This window comes from Mercenaria mercenaria, chromosome 14, assembly GCF_021730395.1.
Source record: "Mercenaria mercenaria strain notata chromosome 14, MADL_Memer_1, whole genome shotgun sequence".
NCBI classification, from domain to species: domain Eukaryota; kingdom Metazoa; phylum Mollusca; class Bivalvia; order Venerida; family Veneridae; genus Mercenaria; species Mercenaria mercenaria.
This window is the reverse complement of record NC_069374.1, coordinates 11,919,496-11,943,530: the sequence shown is the minus strand read 5'-3', so window position 1 is coordinate 11,943,530 and position 24,035 is coordinate 11,919,496. Positions and strand designations below refer to the sequence as shown.

Genomic DNA, 24,035 nt, shown 5'->3' with positions numbered 1-24,035 from the left:
TTTACTCATTCTAGCAAGTACTTTACTTAGATGTTCTTTGAAGTTTAAATTCGGCATGCAGAATAATGGCAAACTCTAATTGGCTGAAATCACTCTTGGTAGTAATTACAATTGGGCATTCTTTCCAAATAAACGAAAGAAAAAAATCAGTGGTGAAAAATCTGATGGATGAGAATGTCTCCACTCTACACAGGGTTGCATAATCATATAATCTGTAACTTGCAAAGTTAAAGAAAACATTTAACATTATCTTCTTTATTATTTTATAACGTAAAACTGAAAATCAAACCACATTTTGGAAGATAAGTTTTGTTTGAACACTTCTGAAAAATCAGTATTGCACAGTTACACTTGAAATATCTTTGATTCGTTGACATTAATACAATAATATCTTTTCACCCTTTGTTCATTACAATCTTTTGCATCTGATATTTTTAGCCAATCAGACAGGCCCATTTATTCACACCTGAGAAGACTGGTTCACATTTTCGTTTTCATCATTCAATTTTACATTAAATCTGTTAACCAGTCTATATCCGTCTGGTTCATCTGAGTGCTCAACCTGAAGTTGCTGGGGGTCATCAAGTTCATCTTCAGAATCAGAATATTCCTCACTAGGTTTTCTTTGAGGCTTAAACTTCTTCTTTCTCTCTGCTTGTTCATCTATGTGACCTTGGATAGCATGCCGAAGCTGGAATTAATGAGAAAAAAAAAGAGTGGTTTTATTGACATGTACATTTGCAAGCTTTCTTCTTGGCTGTATGTTTTGCTGAGAGTTAACCTTTAGCCTGCTAAATTTCTATAATGAACTGGTTCATCTTTCAATTTAGACAGTATCATTAACTGTTAAAAGGGGTGCATACCAAAAAGATACTGACTGAATGGCAAACAATTCAGATCATGATCAGACTGCACAGATGTACCAGCTGATCTGTGCAGGCTGATTATGATCTACACTGGTTGCAAAGATAGAATCAATCGTGTCCAGCATGATAATGGTTAAGTGACACAGACAGATGTCATTTGGAAACTATCAATTTTTTATGGCAAGAGGAAGATCCCAGATGTCCCTCCAACTATTATTTCAGGGATGAGTGTGGTGTGAACACTGTAAAACAATCAACCTTTCACGATCTCTGGCTAACATTTTACATCCATACATTCATACTGCGATGAGGGCAACTCATTTACTGAAATTGACCACTCAGCAAAAGTAAATTATCCACCTGCATTTGTCTGAATCAGTTTAGTTAATTCAAATAGCCGTTATAGTCACAGCACCAATATATGCTTATAATTTTGTCCTCAACAAATTACTTATTACACGCCACTAGATAATGATACCTGGGAAAAATATCTCACCTCTTTCAAAGCCACAACTCCAACCAGCCTTCCTGTATTGGTGACATAAGCATGGTTCAACCCCAGTAATGAAAATAAGGAATGGACCTTAAAATAAGAAAAAAAAAATTCAAGATAAATGATGAAGTTGAAAACGTTCCCTTTAAGCAAAATGTTAATGATGTTAAAAGATTCCACTCCAAGTAAATGATCAAGTTGAATATTTTCACTCCGAGTAAATGCTGAAACTAAAAATTTTCATTCCAAATAAATAATGAATTTCTAAATTTTCACTTAAAGTAAATAAAATTTGTTGAAACTTTTCACTCCAAGTTAATAAAGTTTAACAGAAAGTTTTCACTCCAACTAAATGAAGAGGAAAATTTTCCCTCCAAATAAATAACATTGTACGAAATTTTAACTGAAAAGAAACCATACTGTTGAAAATGTTTACTACAAGAAGTTTTCACTCTATCTGTGAAAAGTCTGCTGTAATCCTTACTTTATGTAATGAAGTTCTCTCGACTAGCTGGAATGGAGCAGGATCTATCTGGCAACCTTCCCAGTCAATAACCTTCATCAGCTGATTCTGTTCCCATGCCTCTAGCTGTAACATAATCATCTATATCATATGATCTATAAACAAGAGCTCGTCGAACACGAAATGCCCCCCTTGATGCATTCAGTAATTGCACAAGGAACAGAAATTATATGCTCACTGTAAACAAAAGTCCTACCATTCTGGTTTAATCTGACCTTGACCTTTAACCTATTAACCTAACAAGAGATTACAGAGTGATCTTGGCGCTATCCACTGAGCCATTTTTGAATGTTCCAAATTTCAAGACTAGCTCAAGGTCAAAATCAAGGTCAAATTTTATTTTGGTACAAAACAATGTGTATGTGGTCCAAATTTGAAAATGTGGCTTGAGAAAAGTGAAAGCAGGTCACTAGATCAATTTCAAGGTCAAAGTTCATTTCGGTAGACAGAACTATGCATGTGCTTCAAATTTGGAGGCTGTAGCTTGAAAAATGTGAAAGTAGGTAATAGGTAAAAATCAATGTCAAATTTCAATTAAGAACACAAAAATATGCATGCGGTCCAAATTTGAAGCCTGTAGCTTCAGAAATGTGAAAGTAGGTCACTAGGTCAATCTCAAGGTCAAAGTTCATTTTGGTACACAAAACTATGCATGTGGTTCAAACTTGAAGGCTGTAGCTTGAGAAATGTGAAAGTAGGTCACTAGGTCAAAATCAAGGTCAAATTTTATTTCGGAACACAAAACTATGCAAGTGGTCCAAATTTGAAGCCTGTACCTTCAGGAATGTGAAAGGAGGTCACTAGGTCAATCTCAAGATCAAAGTTCATTTCAGTACACAAAACTATGCTTGTGGTTCAAATTTGAAGGCTGTAGCTTGAGAAATGTGAAAGTAGGTCACTAGGTCAATAACAAGGTCAACTCATGTCAAGGTTCATCTTGCCATTCAAAACTATACATGTGGTCCAAATTTGAATGAAGTAAGTTATGGACATGAAGATTCTAAGTTTTTCCCTATATAAGTCTATATGAACCATATGACCCCTGGGGTGGGGCCATATTTGACCCTAGAGAGATAATTTGAACACACTTGGTAGACAACCACTAAATGATGCTACATTACAAAATATCAAAGCCATAGTCTTTGTGGTTTGGACAAGAATATTTTCACAGTTTTTCCCTATAAAAGTCTATGTAAACCATGTGACCCCCAGGGTGGAGCCATATTTGACCCTTGGGGAATAATTTGAACAATCTTAGTAGAGGACCACTAGATGATGTCATATAGAAAATATCAAAGCCCTAGGCCCTGTGGTTTTGGACAAGATATAAGTCTATATAAACCATGTGACCCCCGGGGTGGGGCCATATTTGACCCAAGGGAAATAATCTGAACAATCTTAGTAGAGGACCACTAGATTTTGCTACATACAAAATATCAAAGCCCTAGGCCCTATGGTTTTGGACAAGAAGATCAGAAACCGTTTAACTGTTCCTGGCCAATGTGACCTTGACCTTTGACCTAATGACCTCAAAATCAATAAGGGTCATCTGCTGGTCATGGCCAACCTAACTATCAATTTTCCTGAAACTAGACCCAAGCGTTCTTGAGTTATTGCCTGGAAACAGTTTTACTGTTCCTGGTCACTGTGACCTTGACCTTTGACATACTGACCTCAAAATCAATAGGGGTCATCTGCTGGTCATGACCAACCTCCTTATCAACTTTCGTGACCCTAGGCCTAAGCGTTCTTGAGTTATCATCCGGAAACCGTTTTACTGTTCAGGGTCACTGTGACCTTGACCTTTAACATACTGACCTCAAAATCAATAGGGGTCATCTGCTGGTCATTACCAACCTCCCTATCAACTTTCATGATCCTAGGCCCAAGTGTTCTTGAGTTATCATCCGGAAACCGTTTTACTATTCAGGGTCACTGTGACCTTGACCTTTGACATACAGACCTCAAAATCAATAGGGGTCATCTGCTGGTGATGATCAACCTCCCTATCAACTTTCATGATCCTAGGCCCAAGCGTTCTTGAGTTATCATCCGGAAACGGATTGGTCTACATTCCGACCGACCTACCGACCGACATCTGCAAAACAATATACCCCTCCTTCTTCGAAGGGGGGCATAATAAACTATTTTCCATTGGTCAAAAGTGGTACCTTTCACACTAAATAAATGTGATATTAAACAGTTGACTCCAAATTTCTTTTTGTGTCTATTTGATCTGGTCTCATGTTCACAAAACATTTTCATTTTCAGCTACGTTTGATAATGAAACTTTATTAGACATTCATATCAAAACTGCATGTCTAAAATTAAATATTAAGTTAATAACTACATTGTATTTTCAAGCGACTATTCAGTATTGATAGTCGACCTCAGTTGGAATTTAGTCATGAAGTTCTTGTAAAAGCTGCTAGCAAAATTTCAATCTCAAACACAGCTGAGTTCAAAGTTATTGTTTTCTGAGCATGGGACTTGAAAGTGTCACTTTGATATAATAAAAACCATTACTGACCCTGATGTCAAATCCAATTGCAAAAGTGTTCAAATATTACTTATTAAAAAGAGTATTATGTTGCTACATTTATGTATGCATTACCTTCAATGTTTTTCAGTGTATCAAAAAAGGAACATCAGAATTTCAAAATTTGTTAACTCTTAACTACACGACGGATGTAAATGTGTATAATTTTCCGAAAGAAATAGTAAAATTACACAAAAAGGAACTTGAAGTTTGATTTTTGTTAATGCTTGTAAAAACTGAGAAATAACTTCCAGAAAATAAATCATTTTGTAAACTTTATAATTTGGCACCTGATACTAACATCTTTATAATTCTGTTCTTGATGTCATTGGTCATTCTTGCAATAAACAGAAAAATAACTATAAGAATTTAACCATTATTAATTTCTTACAGTGAAATAGTCACCTTATGACCTGAGACTATGCTAAGTCAGAGCAAATATCTCTAGAGGTTCAGGAGGATGACAAATCTCTAAACACACAGAACACAGAAACTACATAAATTTAATACAAAAAGAGATGTTGGAAGGACCGTGTGCTCGACTATTCGAAAAAGTTTACCAAGATATAAGTAAGAACATGAGAAATGTAATAGAAAATGGGAGTGGGGGGGAGGGTGGACTAGTGGGAAGGGAAGTAATAGGGGGATGTGGAGGGGAGGTAAAGCTAGGTAGTATGAAGAAATCTAAGTACTAACCCAGTGACCCTGACCTTTGAGGAACATGACCCTAACCAGAAGGTGTATGCCTCTTACTAAGATCAATCATTATGTGAGATTTGATGAATTTGATAATAACAGAGGCAGAAATAAAGATGACATAATGTAACTGGAAAGTTTGTCATAAAACGTTAACTAGAATGCAACGGTGATTGGGATGCCAGTGCCACGGTGAGTAAAATAACTCATCTTTTTTTTTCAAATAGTCAAGCTAAAAACATGGACTAATCACTGAATCATGTACATAACCATGAAAATTCATGCTTAATCACAGAACAGCGGAACAGTCAATGATATTTGTATTCTCTCATAAGCTGCAGTGTTCTAGAACTAAAGTAAAGGAAAAAGAAAGTATGTACTTAATGCAAAACTAACTTAACTGCACAACAAGCATTTAACTCCTGTTATTACATTTTAAACAATTAACATTAAAGTCAATGATTCTACAAACAACAGAGGAACATGCAATCAACAAAGTGTAACATACATAACATCTGTGCAACAGCAAGTTTACAACCTAACTGCGTGACAAACCAAATACAACATCATGTATTTTACTAAAAAGCAACAACACTTTTTAACATCTTGTCTGTATTTAAGATTTTTTGCAGCATCATATTTGTGTTCTTTGTCAGCTAACATTACACACTTTCCTTGATATAGTAAAATTTTAAGATCCACCAACACAATTCAAATATACATATTACAGCAACTTTCAAGCTTTTGATAGTTGGGGGGAAGACCTAGGTGCCCCTTCTGGCATTAATTATTTCAGTTACAGACAAGAGAATGGATAGAATCACCAGCCTTCCACAAGCCAGGTGGATAGTTTTCTCATGACAGCAGAACTTCAACTAACCCTTACCCTAATAAATTTCTATAATGAACTTGTCCATCTTTCAATTTGGAAAGTAACATTAACTGTTTAAAGGGGTGCATACCAAAAAGATAATGACTGAATCAATGGCGAACACTGCAGTTCATGATCAGACTGCAAAGGCTGATCATGATCTACACTGGTCGCAAATGCAGAATCAATCATGTCCAGCATGATAAGGGTTAAGATACATTATTGGCAAACAGTTTGAAGTCAGCAACCTTAACAAATGTGCCCTCTCAATAGGAACAGAAAGTTACCATTAAGCTTTACTGTTAAATAATATACATGTGAGGAAGGTGTAACTACCCTTGCCTGAAAATGGTACTTACCTATATAGGTAAAATTAAGTATATTTATGGACAAACTTGCAAGTGGGGAGAGTACAACTACCCTTGCAAGAGGATGGTGCTTATCTTTTATAAGTAAAATATATCTGTGGACAAACTCACACCCCTTGACATGCAAGTGAGGAGAGTATATTTACCCTTTCCCAATGATGGTGTGTATCTTTTACAGATAAAATATATCTTTGGACAAACTTACATCCCTAATATGCAAGTGAAGAGAGTATAATTACCCTTGCCTAAGGACAGTGTTTATCTTTTACAGGTTAGATTAAATATATCTATAGACAAGCTTAAAACTTTAATATGCAAGTGAGGTGGGTGCAACTACCCTTGTCTGTGAATGGTGCTTATCTTTACAGGTAAAGTATAGGTATAGACCAACTTACACCCTATCTTTTACCATTAAGTGTACATACAGTAGCTGAATTGTCTGTGATGATTTACAAAATGCTTTAGTTTAAAAATGAACATTCTGACAGTGCTTTTAGACTTAATTAATCTTTTTCTGTTTTAGCTCAAATTCAGTAACGTTTTTGACCTTGTTTTTATGGATGCACAGTTATTTTTCAACATTATTTCAGTTATGTAACAACAGTCACAGTACAATCATGTGCTCTGCAATTAACTAACAACTTCTCTTAGACTACATGATTCAGAGGTGGGGGACAAATGATTTCAGATTAAGTGTCTTGTCAAATCATCCCTACACACCAAACAAAATTCAACTTGCTGGGTAACTTCCAGCTTCTTTTCTTGAGCTCTATCTACTGAGCTAACTCAGCAGACTATCTTTCTGAAAAAAAGCTTAACTCTTAGCCTGCTAGATTTCTAAAATAGACTGGTCCATCATGCAATTTGGGCAATACCACTTATTATTCAAAGGGGTGTTCACTGAAAATTTACTGACTGAATAGCGAACAGTGCAGACCATGATCAGCCTGCACAGATGTGCAGGCTGATCTTGATCTGCACTGGTCGCAAAGGCATAATTACTCACCACCAGCAGGCTGAAGGTTAATTTATCGTCCATTTAAGCTTAAATCTATGTACTTCTTCACAACTAAGCTTTAAAGCTGTTAACTCAAAATATGAATTATGTACTCAGATTCTTGCAAAACTTTCTGAATCTGTCTTAATTTGTGTAACATGCAAACAAAAAGCATTTAACAAAAGCTTGCACAATATCAAATACAATGACAATGTTATAGCATAATGTACATTCCAATCTACCAACTTACACGTTGTTGAGCAAGGACCTCCTTTATACCACAGAGAAGCAATCAGAAAGTTAAATAGCAATTCATTGTATTCTTGAGTATACGTATAACTGTATGCACTAAAATGGCATATAGATTGTAGGGAAGACAAAATATTAGATACATTGTGAAATAATTAGGCAGCAACTGTTAAAAAGCAATTTACAAATATATTATGTAAAACAAATGTTACACGCAACAATTAATTAGCAAGACCTCTATTTGTAAAAAATACATCTATGAAATGAAATTAGGTTTATATGTTTCTGTTTAGTTGGGTTTAAAGGTGATGTTCAACAGTATTTCTAGACTCATGATGGCAACAAGCTGACCAAAGTTGGTGCTCATGTACTTAATACGGTGCAAAACTTGTTCTCTACAAGTGACTTGTAACCTTTTTGTATGAAAGTATGGCAAAAAATGACATGAGACCTTCCAATCAAGCTTTTGATTTTCTAGTTTGATGCGATTTAATGCCAATTTTCAACATATTTTCAGTTATATAACAAGAGTCAGCTAACCAAACCACTGTTCCTGGATTCTACAGCAGTGCTAATTTTTCCAACATGTATCAGACAACTTCCCCAAAATGATTTATAGGTAGAGACTTCAGACATACCGTCAAGTCACTGAAAACACGGACAACACTTGCAACCTCTATAAGGTTAAGGATGGTATCCTTTTGATAGAATTTACATAAATATTTTTTCAAAAGGGTCAGCATGTTGGCTTCTGGACTGGCATTGTAAGTCCACCATATATTGACCTTGCCAAGCAGGAACTCATAATAATATGATAAATACAATATTAAAATTGCATGTAACTCAAATTATATGTAAATAAAATCTTAAAATGATAATTTGAATTTGAATTTACTATGAGATAATATGTTTTATTCTTTACCTGATCAACTGGCAGTGTATTGACTTTGACTGGTTCTGGAGGCTAAAAAAGAAATGAACACACTGTGAAATCATTAATATTTGATAGGGGATTTCATGGGGGAGTCCATCCATCCTTAAAATTAAATCCTAAACGAACAAGCAAAATTAACATTGTTCAAAATCTGAAATCCATTAATTCATATCCTGATGGAATGGCTCTTTGAACAAAACCGTGAGAGTTCATGCCGACAACATTAACCTTTACCTTGCTAAATTTCTAAAATGGACTGATCCATCATTCAATTTGGACAGTACCACTTCTTATTCAAAGGGGTGTTCACTGAAAATTTACTGACTGAACAGCAAACAGTGCAGACAATGATCTTGGTCTGCACTGGTCGAAAAGGCAAATTAAATTGCCGCCAGCAGGCTAAAGGTCAAGTAAGTTCACAGTATTATACGGAAGATGCGCATATGACTGGCCAGGAGTGCTACACATAAGTGTCACAAAAGTCAATAATGACATGAAATGCGGATGCTTACTTCTGAAAATATAATGGCATACCAACAAAACAAAGAAAACGAATATCACATTCTGGGTATATAATGTATTAACTGTAGACATGTTTCAATTACTGCATTGCCTTTGGTCAATATTTCTTTCAAGCAGGTCACAAAATTTCATATTAACTAACCAGAAGTCTATCATTATATAACATAGACATGAACATCAAATACCATTCTATATCAGTAAAATTTAACATCAATATCATATACCATTCCTTATCAGTATTAAACATGGAGCTGTTGATATGTCCTTGATTGCATTTATGCTTAAATTGCTGGTCATAAAGAGTTTTATTGGAACTAGAAGACATTCCATATATTTCTGCTTCATATTGTTAATACATACTTTTTGTATAATTCCTTTCACAGAATGAATCAAATTCAAGATTACACAATAGGGCCATGAAGACCTTATACTGCTCACCAGAATTTCACGGCTCAGTTACTTACAGCAAGGAACATTTGAAGCAAATGTTGACAATATGACAAATCAACAATGGAAGGACAGTAAGAGATCATAACAGCTTACCTTGAGCAACTTATGCTCTGGTAAGCTTAAAACTTTGAAAAAGTATTAAAAATAAAAGGACACTTACCAATTTTACTTTTTTCGTCAGTGCTTGTATATTGTTTTTCTATAAATGAGAATAAAAAGACAAAGATAAATACAACATCATAAAATTGAATAAGCTACAACTTATCTTCAGTTTTGAAGGACCTTTTTCACCAAATAAATCAAATTTTTAGTATTCCCTTGGGCATGAAAAAATGCACAGACACTCCATGCATACCTTAAACACAACATATCAAATGAAAATAACTGAAACAATTACCATAATTAACCCTTAGCCTGCTGGCGGCAGATGATTCTGCCTTTGCGACCAGTGCAGACGAAGATCAGCCTGCACATCCGTGCAGTCTGATCATGGTCTGCATTGTTCGCTATTCAGTCTGTAAATTTTCAGTAAACACCCCTTCAAATGATAAATGGTACTGTCCAAATTGAAAGATGGACCAGTCCATTATAGAAATTTAGCAGGGTAAGGGTTAAAACTTGCCTTCCCTTATAGTATAATTTCTCTGAGAACTTGGACTCAGTGTTATATTTTTTGGGATCCTGGAGAATATTTATTTTTACTATAATAAAGTTTTGCTTAAACAAGTGCTTGGGTGTGTAAGGGATGTTGCGCATTTCATTACCTCTAAAGAACTGACTCAGTCAGACCAAGTTTGCTATTATTTCGCTTGTTTTTTTACAGACTATTTTACACTTTTACCCTGACCTTTAACCTTTACCCAGCATAATTTCTAAAATGGACTGGTCTATCATTCAATTTAGGCAGTACAACTTCTTATTCAAAGGGGTGTTCACTGAAATTTTCAGACTGAATAGCAAACAGTGTAAGCCTTGATCAACCTGCACGGTTATGCAGGTTGATCTAGGTCTGCAACGGTTGCAAAGGCAAAATCACTTGCCGCCAGCAGGCTAAAGGTTAAGAAAGAAAAGAATTTTCTACAAATATATAAAATTATGAAATGCAAGCCTCAACTAACACTAGTCTCCTGAAAGCAATTCCAATCCAATGCTTTTACTGACACAAGAAAACATGATTTCTATAGAACTTACATCTAAAACAAACGGGATATCCTCAGCTATGCTATCTGCATGTTGATGTGACAACTTTCTGAAATGCTTGTCTATACCCGCTGAAATCAGAACCAGGGAGTCATTTGTAACAACAAATTCATGTTACAGACTAAAATACAAAGTTAAACAAATTCATGCTACAAGCAATTTTTGTAAGGTTTAGATAAAAATCAATTACTATGGATACAAGACAACGTTCTAGCATTAATGACAAATGAAGAACCAAGGTGTCCCTGTGACCATTTATCTCAAGATTAAATTGCAATACTGACAGTTTTTAATCAAATATAGTAGCATAAGAATTCATTACCACCACTTATTTTATTGTTGGCATTGATAAAGTGTTACAGTCAATCAAATATCTTGACATACTGTCATGTTCAACAAAGTATCTTTCGATGCTACAACATATACCGTAAAAACTCAAATATATTACGCTAGCAAGTATATTACGCACCCCCAATCCTGTATCAAAATTTTGGGAAAACACATACATTGGAATATAATGTACGACAATTGACCGACATCGTGAACACATGGCCGCTTAAATGATTAAATAAATTAAAAAAAAATTTTAAAAAAAATATTAAATTAAAACCAACTTTATTGTGTATCACCGTAGGTTGGGTACCGTACCTGCTTTTAGACCGAGCCGAAAGCGCTCTTCATGATAGGAGGTGCAAATAACGTAAAAAATGTCGGATTTTCGATGATATTTATGTGCTATCAAACTAAGAAAAAAATGTATGAAGCTCTACTTTGGTGTTAAATACACACCCTTTTGTGAAAACGAAAAAAACCATGAACAATGTGCGTAATATATTAAAAGTTTTATGGTATCAAGCTAAGTGCAGTTTGTTAAGCCTCCCCACAAATTATTTGAGCCGTGCCATGAGAAAACCAACATAGTGGCTTTGCGACCAGCATGGATCCAGACCAGCCTGCGCATCCGCGCAGTCTGGTCAGGATCCATGCTGTTCGCTTTCAAAGTCTACTGAAATTAGAGAAACTGTTAGCGAACAGCATGGATCCTGACCTGACTGCGCGGATGCGCAGGCTGGTCTGGATCCATGCTGGTCGCAAAGCCACTATGTTGGTTTTCCCATGGCATGGCTCATTTAACCTTTAAACATTGTGTTAAAACTTATATAAATAACTTATTCGCTATCAGAACTGATAATTTTAGCTCACCTTGCAAATCAGAATAACTGGAAGATTTAGGCATGGATGGAGAAGTTCTACCACTGTTGCTTTGTTTCAGTATAGACCGGAGTGGAAGGTTTAATGTATGATATGTTCGGTTCTCTCTCTCCAACTTGGATAAATCCTCTAATGAACTAGCACTAGACTGTAAATATGTATGTATATATCCAAATTAATTTACATTAAAAAGTTATGGCTGGTGAAAACCAGTTTCCATTTTGTGGATCAGTCAACTACCAAGAGTTTCTATCTCATCATTAAAAATGTTGCAAAATAAAATTCACCAGAGATGAAGCAGTCTTACACTTATCATAGCATTAACAAAATGTTTCAACATTTACATTTTTTTTCAGAATCATTTAAATAACAAAACAGTTTTTTTTTATATAATTTATTTTTCTCCTGCACAGATTTTTTTATTTTTTTGATGATGTTGCTCACTGCAAAAAAAAAATCTGGAAAACAACTTTTTGTCAAATTTTGATCTTAAATCATTATCATCATATGGGAAATGATCTATCTGAGAAAATGAGGGCTCACATTTTATATAATTCATTCAGATATAAGGAAGTTATCACAGTTTTTTCAAATTCTACTACTTTCTGAATCAGCACTGATGTACCACTGAAATACCTATATGAGTAAAAAAAAATTTAAAAAAAAGGCTTTCAGCAATGTGTGAATGTCTCAGCTAAACTAATCAGATTGCTGAAATACCATTATCTGTTCCAGTGATAAACATGCTAATAGGAGTGGTTATCAACCAAAGCCGCTGTAGATTGGCCCAATAAATAATCATCAATAGCTTAACACAAATCATCATTTCAAAACCAATAGATAAAACGGTAAGTAAACAAGAGCTGTCACTAATGGTGACAAATGCCCCCGCAGCGCCTTGACCTTTGACCTGACCTGGTGACCTTGACCTCTGACCTGGTGTACTCAATAAGTACTATCAGCACGTGAAGTTTGAAGGTCCTGGGTGCAGTGGTTCATGAGTAAAGTGCCTTCATGCAAAAAGTTAACGTTGTGGCGAACTAACGGACGAACAGCTGAAAACTAATATGTATCCCTTCGGGGGCATAAAAAAATCAACAGCTATAAAATCACACTTACTGATCTAGCAATGGAAAATGCTGATCGTTTTTTCCCCGGCTTCACAGTCTCATCCACTTTTGAAACCTTGAACCTCGACTTTGGTTTCTCAGGAATAAACTCAAATCTGGGTGGTGGGGTGGGGGCACGACTGGATCCCGGTGTTGATGCAACATCCTCATCTTCTGGCATGACAACTTTCTGTTCCTGACTAAGATGTACCCACAACATCCTCTCTAACTCAAACCTTTTCACAGAGCCAAGTAGAATCATAGAATCTGAAAAATGATATTTTCAATTTTAAGGTCATGCACATTTTTATGGAAGCAATTCTATTTTGACTGTACTGGCAGTGAATGATTCCACCACATCTAAAAGCCAACATATCAAAGTACTACATGATTCCAACACTTCCATTACTTAATAAAAGGGAGAGTACTCTGTTAATAAGAAACTTTCCATGTGTTCCTGTAAACAGTGGGAAAGATACTATGCAGGCAGAGCAGGTTTATAATCCTTATACTCTAAATTATTACTTTAAATTAATAAAGGCTAAAATTCTTATGCATTTATCAGATAGACTCTATGAATTTATTCAGCAAATAAAAAGAATCTTATGTAAAATGAGAAGAACTGACCTTTTGAGTCAACAAGTGGATATGTTCTAAACTTTGTGTTCTCGAGTAAATCATGAAGTTCCTTGTATGTTGACACAAATGATATGAGCTGCACTTGTTTTATCATGATGTCTTCCACATACACATTCCAGGAACTGTCAAATGAACACATGACAATACAGACTGAATACTCATCATAGTCGCAGACAGATACTGAACACTCTTATGCTACATTTTTCTTATAAAATGAAATCATGTATCTGTGTACACCAAATCAATGTACTTCTTGGCATAGAACTTTTTCACCCAAATTAGCTATTTCACACAGACATGAATTTTTTATTTTCAAATTTTAGGTTACACTGAAAAAGATAATTGAAATAACTAGAGCTATCACTAAAGGTGATGAATGTACCCCCCACCCGCACTCACTGACACAGTATATTGCAATTTGACGCACACAAGACTGCATAATTATGTGGACTGTAATCATATCTATTTCTGCATTGAGTTAACCAATCAAATTGATATACTTTATAAGCCAGTCAAAATAATGGGTACAGTTTTAAATTAGTGTGTGCTACTTATGTAATACTTACTCAACTTTTGAAGATACAATGCTTGGCAGATAAGGCAATCTTTTGAGTCTTATAATACTATCATAAAATGACGGCTGGAACAAATTCGCCACAGCATTTGATATTAAAACAGCTATCTGCAATGTACAAAAAATAAATGTAATAAAAATGAGCATCTGATCTAGATCCATATGCCTGATCAGTTTCAAACAAGTGCTGAAATTACTGAAACAATAGACTAAGAACAGATGTGGAGATTACTGGAAAACTCTTACATTGGTTTTTGTACAGCGTCGCTCAAATGAACATCTAGGAAATAAACTCAGTTCAGCATACAGGTGTTTTAACCCATAATAAAAAATAATCAAATTGTAATGCTGTGTTTTTTATAACTTGTGTTCTAAGACTGGATAAGGCTTTAAATTTAAATTTTGTTTTTATAATTACTGACCAGACATTGAATAAGTTCCTATAAAAGTTGTTGTTTTCTTACAAATTATATAATCTCATATTGGTGGTATTTTCTGGCTTTGCAGGGACATGGAGACCCTAATTGCCAGAGCAAATACCTCAAACATATTACACGAGTTTAAAAGAAAGTTTTAACTAGCCACATAGTTTAAACTTAAAAAGCAGCTTGATATAGTTTTAACTAGACACATGGTTTGAACTTAAAAAGCAGCTTGATATAGTTTTAACTAGACACATGGTTTAAACTTACCACGACAGTTTGAAAATTGCTTCAGCTGACCACATAGTTCAAACTTACACACCAGTTTGAAAATTAGTTTTAACTAACTACTTTATTCTAACATACACACCAGTATGATACAGTTATAACTATCCACACAGTTCAAAACTTACCACAGCAGGAAGAACGTGTGAGATCTGACCAGTCAGCTCAAACACTATCACAGAAGTTGATATGGTCCTAGTTACACTACCAGACAATGATGCAGCACCTAAAATTAACAATTATAAATGAAGCAAAAATGTAAAAAAACAAGAGCTGTCATTAATGGTGACAAATGCCCCAGCAGCGCCTTGACCTTTGACCTGGTGACCCTGACCTTTGACCTGGTGACCCCAGTCGGTAGGGGTCGTGTACTCAATAAGTACTATCAGCATGTGAAGTTTGAAGGTCCTGGGTGCAGTGGTTCGGGAGTAAAATGCCTTCATGCAAAAAGTTAACGTTGTGACGAACGAATTAACGAACGGACGGACAGTTGAAAACTAATATGCCTCCCTTCGGGGGCATAAAAAACCCTGACCTTATAATTGCAACAAGATGACCCTATTTTGAGTACTTCTACAATGCACAGTTTTTAAATAAAATTTCAAGGTAAAGTCATAGATAATGGTTTGTTTATTTTTTTAGTCATACTGGACAATTTTATGTCATATGACAACTTTCTAACTTGAATGGTGTAAGAAGACAACTGGTGCCATTACAGGCCTTATCTCATGCATTGGCAGCACGTTGACGAAGCTAACATCCTTCTGCAAGTCACTGGGATCTGACAGCTTCCTCAGTTTGTGTAATTCTACATCCAGTTCTCATTTCTAACTCAAAGACAAGTTGTTGTCCAAGAACCACATGGGACAAAGCAATAATGTATAAAAAAACCAGAGCTGTCAGTTGACAGCACGCTCGACTATACTCAGTGCTTGATAGTATAATATAAGCTATGAGTAAAACTTTAACATTACAATAAGCATATTCTAAGTCGAAAAGGGGCCATAATGCTTGATAGAGTTGTCTGTTCCTGTTTACAGATTGGGGTCATGATGGTAAACAAGTATGCAAAATATGAAAGCAATATCTCAATGGACTTTGAAAATATTTGGGGTGGTACGCAAACTTTAACATTACAATATGCATATTCTAAGTCGAAAAGGGGCCATAATTCAGTCAAAATGCTTGATAGAGTTGCCTCCTCCTTTTTACATACTGGGGTCATGATGGTAAACAAGTATGCAAAATATGAAAGCAATATCTCAATGGACTTTAAAAATATTTGGGTAGGTACACAAACTTTAACATTTGTGTGACGCTCACACTCATGCCGACGCCATGGCGAGTAGGATAGCTCCCCTATTCTTCGAATAGTCGAGCTAACAAAAGCAAAATCATCTCACCTACAACAGCGTATCCTCCAGGTACTATTTTATGTATCACATCCCCTGATTTCACTCCATTAGGAAACCAGGCTGCCATACTTTCTCCAATCAGACGACCAAATGCTGCTCCTGTAACAACATAATGTACACAAAAACTGCATATTTTTCAGTAAATCATTGAAACATGCAAGTAATATATTACTCCTTAAGACTTCAAGCAACCATTCTGACTACTGACTGGCAAGCCATTCAGTAAAAGAAATCCGAAATTCATTTAAACTTCTGACTTATTAGCCCAGTAAACAGGAGATGAATACAGACTGGTCATATAGCACCAGCTATGGATTTATATAAGGAATCATGTAATAAATCTGGTTGTTTTCCAGAGAAAGTATAAAATTCCATTTTCATTAATATATCACCACACTTGTACTTTTTACTAATTTAACACCAGACTGTTTGGGAATTTCAATCAGTAAAGGCAAAGACACGCATAATTTCTGGCAAGAAAATACAAAATATGCTCCTACATAATCTAAATATTCATACAAATTGTAAGGTGCATTTACTTTTAACTTTTGCCTTACCCATTCACTACTAAATACTATGTACTCAATTTTGTGAGTGAATCTGGCTTTTTTTTTTTCTTGATGACCAATCTGGTACTTTACATATATATCTGCTTGATATTCACTATTTTAGCAAATTAAAATACTAAATAGCCAAAAATACAAAACAAGCATTTTTTTATTTATCTAATAATATTTTGTTTTGGTTGGGTTTAATGTAACACCAACATTATTATAGGTCATACGGCAACTTTCAAACTGCAGATAGTGGAGGGAGACCACAGTGCCTCTCGGAGCATTATTTCATCATGAGCAGGCATCTCGGCAACTTTCAAACTGCAGATAGTGGAGGGGGACCACAGTGCATCTCGGAGCATTATTTTTATCATGAGCAGGCATCTTGGCAACTTTCAAACTGTAGATAGCGGAGGGAGACCACAGTGCCTCTCGGAGCATTATTTCATCATGAGCAGGCATCTCGGCAGAACCATTGACCTTTCCATAAGCAAGATGGATGGCTTCCTCACACGAGTGAGGCTCGAACCCACATTGGTGAGTGGCAAGTGATTAGAAGCCAGAGACCTTAACCACTCCGCCACAGGTGCTCAAAACCAGTCTTACAATATATGAGCCGTGCCATGAGAAAACCAACTTAGTGGGTTTGCGACTATGTAACTATTTCAACAAATAAGCGCTACAGCCAATAGAATATTTAGATGAAAACTAACCTATGGTGAACACTGGTACAAACACTCCAGCCGGGATAGGTAATGTATTACATATGGCAGCCATCCAAAACTGGAACAAGAAATTAAAAAAAAAATTAAACTACACATTTCAACAACAATTATAATATTGTAGGAATAATTATCAAGTGGATCACTGTAATTAAAATCATATTGGAACACTCTCCCACACAAAATTAAATGATTTCTGCATTTTTTTATTTTGTTTATAAAACACAGATCTGTCAATAATATGTTAATATGATGACTTTCCAGCAGAAAAAAAAGTGAGTATAAATATGGCTATAACCATTTAATCAAATTTTATGTATCACTGAATAACAATCATTCATAAAATACCGTATAACGGTTATTTCTTTACCTGCTGCTAAGTTTTACTTTTTTTTACGACCAAATCAGATTCCTAAATATTGGCCTCATATAAATTCACCACATAAAGCCAAGTAAACTGGTAGACCTTGTGATTTCATAAATTTTAAAATCATATAAAATAAAATCATGTGTTTTTACCCCAAATCCGTAAACTTTTACAGCAGTAAAAACTAGAGCTATCACTAAAGGTGATGAATGTACCCCCCGCATGCACTGACACAGTACATTGCAATTTGACGCACACAAGATTGCATAATTATGTGGACTGTATGTATATAGAATGTATGTATACAGTATAGTAACAAAAAACAAAGTCCCATAACTATGCAGAATATTTATCTAAAAGAATGTAACATGCACCATGCACAACTAGGGTTGGTACTGATCACTTGTGTGAAGTTTCATTAAATTGTGTCAAGGGGATGAGGAGATATGGTGCGCACAAGATTGTGTCTATGTATATAGTATAGTAACAAAAAAAAAACAAAGTCCCATAACTCCGCAAATTTTTTTTCTGAAAGAACCTAACATGCCCCATGCACAACTACTGTTGTTACTGATCACTTGTGTGAAGTTTCATTAAATTGTGTCAAGGGGATGAGGAGAGATGGTGCGCACAAGATTGTGTCTATGTATATAGTATAGTAACAAAAAAACAAAGTCCCATAACTCTGCAAATTTTTTTTCTAAAAGAACCTAACATGCCCCATGCACAACTAATGTTGGTACTGATCACTTGTGTGAAGTTTCATTAAATTCTGTCAAGGGGATGAGGAGAGATGGTGTGCACAAGATTGTGTCTATGTATATAGTATAGTAACAAAAAAACAAAGTCCCATAACTCTGCAAATTTTTTTTCTAAAAGAACCTAACATGCCCCATGCACAACTACTGTTGGTACTGATCACTTTTGTGAAGTTTCATTAAATTCTGTCAAGGGGATAAGGAGAGATGGTGTGCACAAGATTGCGTCTACGGACAGACGGACAGACAGACAGACAACCTGAAACCAGTATACCCCCCCTTACAACTTTGTTGTCGGGGGGTACAATAACCAGTTACACGGTAATACAATAGAAAATCTCTTACATTCATAATGATAAATATAACAAGGCTAGCATATATATTTGTGTCCGGATGTTTCCAGTGACTGAGAACTTCTTCCTCATCTAAGTCATCAGCCTGACCCGTCGTCCATGTTATATTGCTGAACAATTCATCTACAGCTCGTCTATGTGTTAACTGTAAAAAAAAAGTTATGGTCAAGTTCTGTGAAATCATGTAATTTCATGGGTACAAATTTTCCTACTTTTGGTAAAAACAATTTTTCACATTGGGACTGATTTCAATATACTAACACAATTTAATTGGGAATTACACTTGTCGGTTGGTATTTTATCTTGTGGATCAGTCCATTGTTAAACATTTACAAAATTTTTGTATTAAAGGCAACATTTCTCAAGGTCTTTATTGAATATTTCAAATTAAAAATGCACTTTTTTCTTGTAACTCTCCAAGTAAAGGGTGTTGTTTATGAAACCTATAAGTCAGCCTTCAGAAATATAAACAAAATGGAAGGTTATGTTCCTGACAGCAGTACAACTGATTTTTTCTCCCTTTTTTTACATCAGTTGTAAATCTATTATATGACAGGTAGGATCTAATGTACTATAAGCAGCTTTATAACCTAAACATAACGAAATATCTATAACCCATCACATCATAGTCGATTCAAAAGCACCTGGAGAGCTTATGTTCTATTGTTACTTGTCTTGCCGACTCAAAATAAAATTTATCTTATCTTATCATGCATTATTATACAAACGATAAAATAATAACTGATCAGAACAGTGTCTTATTTCTCAAAATACCTCAGGATATTGAACAGATTTTATTTGCTTTTTTAAAAAATTACTTAAATAATAATATTACACAGCTAGTAAAAGAAGCTAGTCAAAATGGCTATTGAGAAGACATAAAAGTTGTTGACTGTTACTGAAATACTGTACATAAAATTACAATACTGCACAGTTGCTCATAATTAATACATTTAATTTTCATATAATAAAGAGTTATGGACATGAAATTTTTTCCCACAGCATATTTTAAAATTATTGAGACGTCAATATTTATTGGTTATTACATTTGTATCGAGATACATGAAACTGACATCAAAAGTGATGTCACACACCCGATATGAAATCTGATTGTCAATATGGAAAAATATTGACGTTTAAGGTTTCACTGAAACTTATGGAATTTATAAATGAGTATGTAATAAGAAGATTTATCGACATGGAAAAAAGAGATATCGACCAAGGTGTTACGTGATGTTGATATCATTTTCCCCAGGTCCATAAATGTTCATACTGACTAGACCAGACAGGCAACAATTGTTTCATCATTAAATCCAACAACTCAGAAAAAATCCAAGCATTGCAGGAGTTGGTCATATGCCAGTCTTTGGGTCTGAAGTTGTAAACAATGTACATTTGTTACATGTGTTTTTGGCTCCACCTTAAGAGTCAATATGACTTTTTATCAGTTATCACATGACAACATGCGTTAATTAAAACAATGGAAAGTACAATAGATATAGATTTAATAATAGTTTGTCATACTACACAGCTGAAAAGCCCATAATTGTTCAAGGTAAATTTTATCATACACATACCTCTCCTGCAAAGTACTGTCCCAGCCCTGGAGGAAAAGTAGTGGAAGATATCACAATGGCAACCAGGCCAGGGTATATAAATCGACTGCAAGGAAAAATAATCAATGTATAAAAGAAAGTTGCTTATACCTTATAGGCAAAATTAAGTAGTCTGGATTTTAAAAAAAAATGGCTCTTATACAAAAACAGAAATTAGTCAGTGTATCTGGCTCACTGTAAGAACTTTTTTTCTGCTGTATATGTGTTTTATTGCTGTTATGAACCTCAGCTCATGGAAGTAACCTCTCAAGAATAATTCATTCTTTGAATTTTTCACAGAAACATCTACCTCAGCATGGATTAAACTCATTATCTCTATATTCAAGTAGATTGGTAGAATTCTGCTCTCCTCATTCAATATCTAAAAGTCTCATCTGCTGACTTAATAGACTGGTAAAATCTCATAACGAAAAATGATTGTGATACCTACTTTTTCTGCAAAAATGCTGACATCTTTTTATGTTTTCTTGTAAACAAAATAATTCTTCGATGTGTTAAAATAAACAAGGCACCAATTAAACCACAGGCTATCCTGAAAAAAAGAAGTGAAAGGCAAATTTTATTCTCTAGAATATACATGTATAAAGCCCTTAATCAAACTGCTAGGTTCTTCGTATGTTTTCATGAAACTGTTCTTAATACAAGGATGTACTGCAATTTTAGATGTTTTCTCTATTTAAAAACAAGATTAAAGACATATGGGACAGTTTTCTAAAATAGGCAATAATTTTCCTACACACAGAACTTCTTTAAACTTTGCGTATTGACTGAGAATCAAGTTTAAAACGGAAATATGTCTTAAAAATTATAGGTACCCGGGCCTGATCTTAAAAATAATTAAAATCTTGAGTTTTTGCAATGACTTCTTTTTTGTAAATTAATAGAGAAAAAAAACAAGAAAAATTTATTCCTACCAAATATATCTGATTTAACAGTACATTCAATCTTTGAAATATATATTGTTTTTACAGCTTATTTCAAACCCACTTAAACAGGATCTAGTATTGCTAAGAGTTTTGAATGACTTCTAACTACTAACAGATTGGAAAACTCAAAACATCAGTTATATTTCTGAAGATATTTCACCTTGAAGTTCATTGACAAATGCAAAGACTCCCACTTCAAAATATTACTATATTAATGATACATGACTGCTAGACATGCAGTGAAACATGCATACATAATGTAACCTAATGTGTTGTGTGGTCTTACATGTCACAATGACGTATTTATGAAAACTGAAATGTCATGAACTTAGGTGTGTCTAAATACATACTATATTCATATATTCAAAGAAATGAAATCAATAAAAACCTATTTCCGCTACCTCACTCTTTTTTTAAAGCCTTTTTTTAAAATAGATGCAGCTAATTTGGTTTCTGTAATGCTGTTATTTCAATAGTCAGGTCTGTGTACAAGGACCAATATTGCTTCAGAGATTTAAAAAGTTTGGTTTATCTGTAGGTACATTTGTAGTCTTATTTTACAAGATTAAAACCCACTGGCAATGCTGACATGGGAAATGAAACCAGCTGTCCACTGAGCCTTGTGATTCTTACATACTTTGCTTCGACAGTAATTCAGTTGTGTAACTGTGGATAGTAACATATTAACCAGTGTCTTGGATTCTAAATCAATAGTAATCTAAACACAAGTAACAGAACAACTTCCCCACATCAATTAGAGGTAGAGGACAAAAGATTTCAGACACTGAGACTTCTAAAAACATATTCTTGTTCCAAGCTTACTGAGATGACCAGACAGGCTATGCAGTTGTCAAGCATGACATAAGCGAGAATTCTAAATATGAAATAAGCAAAATTTGAATACATATACAGGATACATAAACTCCCACATACTAATATTGCAAGTGTACACATAATGTCTATGTCCAAAGGTGTATAAATGTGCATTTTGGACGAATCACTAAAAAAACTTCACCCATATTGCCCCTTCATGATATTTACATGTATGACGTTTCATTAGAAGCCACTCAAACATAAAGTAATTTAAGCCAGAAATTTTGACAAAAGACCAACTGGTCAACCTACTCACTATAAGATTACTCGTATAAAAACTCCTTTAAGATATGTTGCAGGGAACTAACAATATCTGTAAGTACAAGTAGCACATCAGAGTAAGATAGAAGCTCTACATATTTTACACATAGATGACAATGTAATACTTACCCTATAAATGAAAATGCAAGCAATTCCAATGGATCAAAAGGGAAATCTGTTTTTAAGTTAGTTTTAAACAGCGCTGTCAATGTTTCTGAAAATAAAAACAATAAATGTTTAATTCAACCAACATATAAAATAGTGTTTGACAAATTTGTACCTCAGTACAGTTAGTTTCAAGTAAAACCCAGAAAGACATGACAAAGTGATATTAAACATTTTCGCTAATGCACCGGATCGCCATTATAGCTAGCTAACCGCACCATCATTACAGCCAGTGCTCCAGGCTATCATTATAGCCAGTGCATTTATACATCACTATAGCTGGTGTACCAGGAAACATCTTTATTCAGATTTCTCTTAAAATCTTTGCTTTAGTGTTTTATAGCCCTCGGACAAATTTTGTACTGTAACAATGTAAACAGGCTACAAATGATTGTAATTTGTGTTCAGTCCTTTTTAAACATTACCTTGTTAACATTACTCTGTTCAACAAATTCTCCAACACCAAACTAATTCACAGCAAGTCACTGGTAAGCTTCCTATCATAAAATAGCTGTTTGCTTGTTTTGTTCATACGGCAGCTTTACAGCTTTAAATAGTGGCAGAAGAGCCCAGGTACGCCCCATCACAGTATTTCAGGAAAAAGTGTGCATCAGGGTAGAACCCCAGACCTTCAATTGGAATTACGTTTTTGGATGATTTAAAATATTTACCTTCATACTTAAACCAAAAGGCCAACAACCTGAACACAACTGCTCCACAAACAGCTCCGAAGAAACCCCGCCAATAATTCCTCACAGCAAAGTATGTCGCTGTTACCTCTATACTGAATAATACTCCTGGAAATAACACAAAAAAAGTCATAATAAATATATCCAACTGTGTCAAAGTGATAACTCTCAAATGCACTTTTCACTGGTAAAGAACTACAATCTAGCCACCATTTCCTTTAAGCCATTGCATGAAATAAAAACAAATTTTGTTTTACAGATTAAGATCAAAATATTTTTCACTTGTGTACATCATATTTTATATCTTCTTTTTATGGTTGTTCATTCTTTTGATTTCTGGAGACACATTTACAATCTTTAAAATACCTAAGGAGATAAACCAGAACT

General features: G+C 34.7%; 1 protein-coding gene across 2 annotated transcripts in view; it reads right to left on the bottom strand.

The window, feature by feature from the left end:
• Positions 1–239: 239 nt before the first annotated feature.
• The window catches only part of LOC123526402 (chloride channel protein 2-like), a 40,489-nt gene continuing 16,693 nt past the window's right edge, over positions 240–24,035 (bottom strand). The window contains exons 7-25 of one of the 2 annotated variants that reach the window (XM_053522943.1): positions 23,631–23,756; positions 22,924–23,008; positions 21,165–21,266; positions 20,696–20,780; positions 19,111–19,263; positions 17,632–17,701; positions 16,353–16,463; positions 15,078–15,175; positions 14,235–14,350; positions 13,657–13,790; positions 13,040–13,296; positions 11,912–12,068; positions 10,700–10,779; positions 9,669–9,707; positions 8,525–8,566; positions 7,604–7,624; positions 1,844–1,948; positions 1,363–1,449; positions 240–691 (exon numbers count right to left, since the gene is read on the bottom strand). In XM_053522943.1, coding sequence (XP_053378918.1) covers positions 461–691; positions 1,363–1,449; positions 1,844–1,948; positions 7,604–7,624; positions 8,525–8,566; positions 9,669–9,707; positions 10,700–10,779; positions 11,912–12,068; positions 13,040–13,296; positions 13,657–13,790; positions 14,235–14,350; positions 15,078–15,175; positions 16,353–16,463; positions 17,632–17,701; positions 19,111–19,263; positions 20,696–20,780; positions 21,165–21,266; positions 22,924–23,008; positions 23,631–23,756 — 2,099 coding nt within the window. In that variant the 3' untranslated portion in view covers positions 240–460. The remainder of the gene's footprint in view (positions 692–1,362; positions 1,450–1,843; positions 1,949–7,603; positions 7,625–8,524; positions 8,567–9,668; positions 9,708–10,699; positions 10,780–11,911; positions 12,069–13,039; positions 13,297–13,656; positions 13,791–14,234; positions 14,351–15,077; positions 15,176–16,352; positions 16,464–17,631; positions 17,702–19,110; positions 19,264–20,695; positions 20,781–21,164; positions 21,267–22,923; positions 23,009–23,630; positions 23,757–24,035) is intronic. The other variant, XM_053522942.1, reaches the window with a different exon arrangement.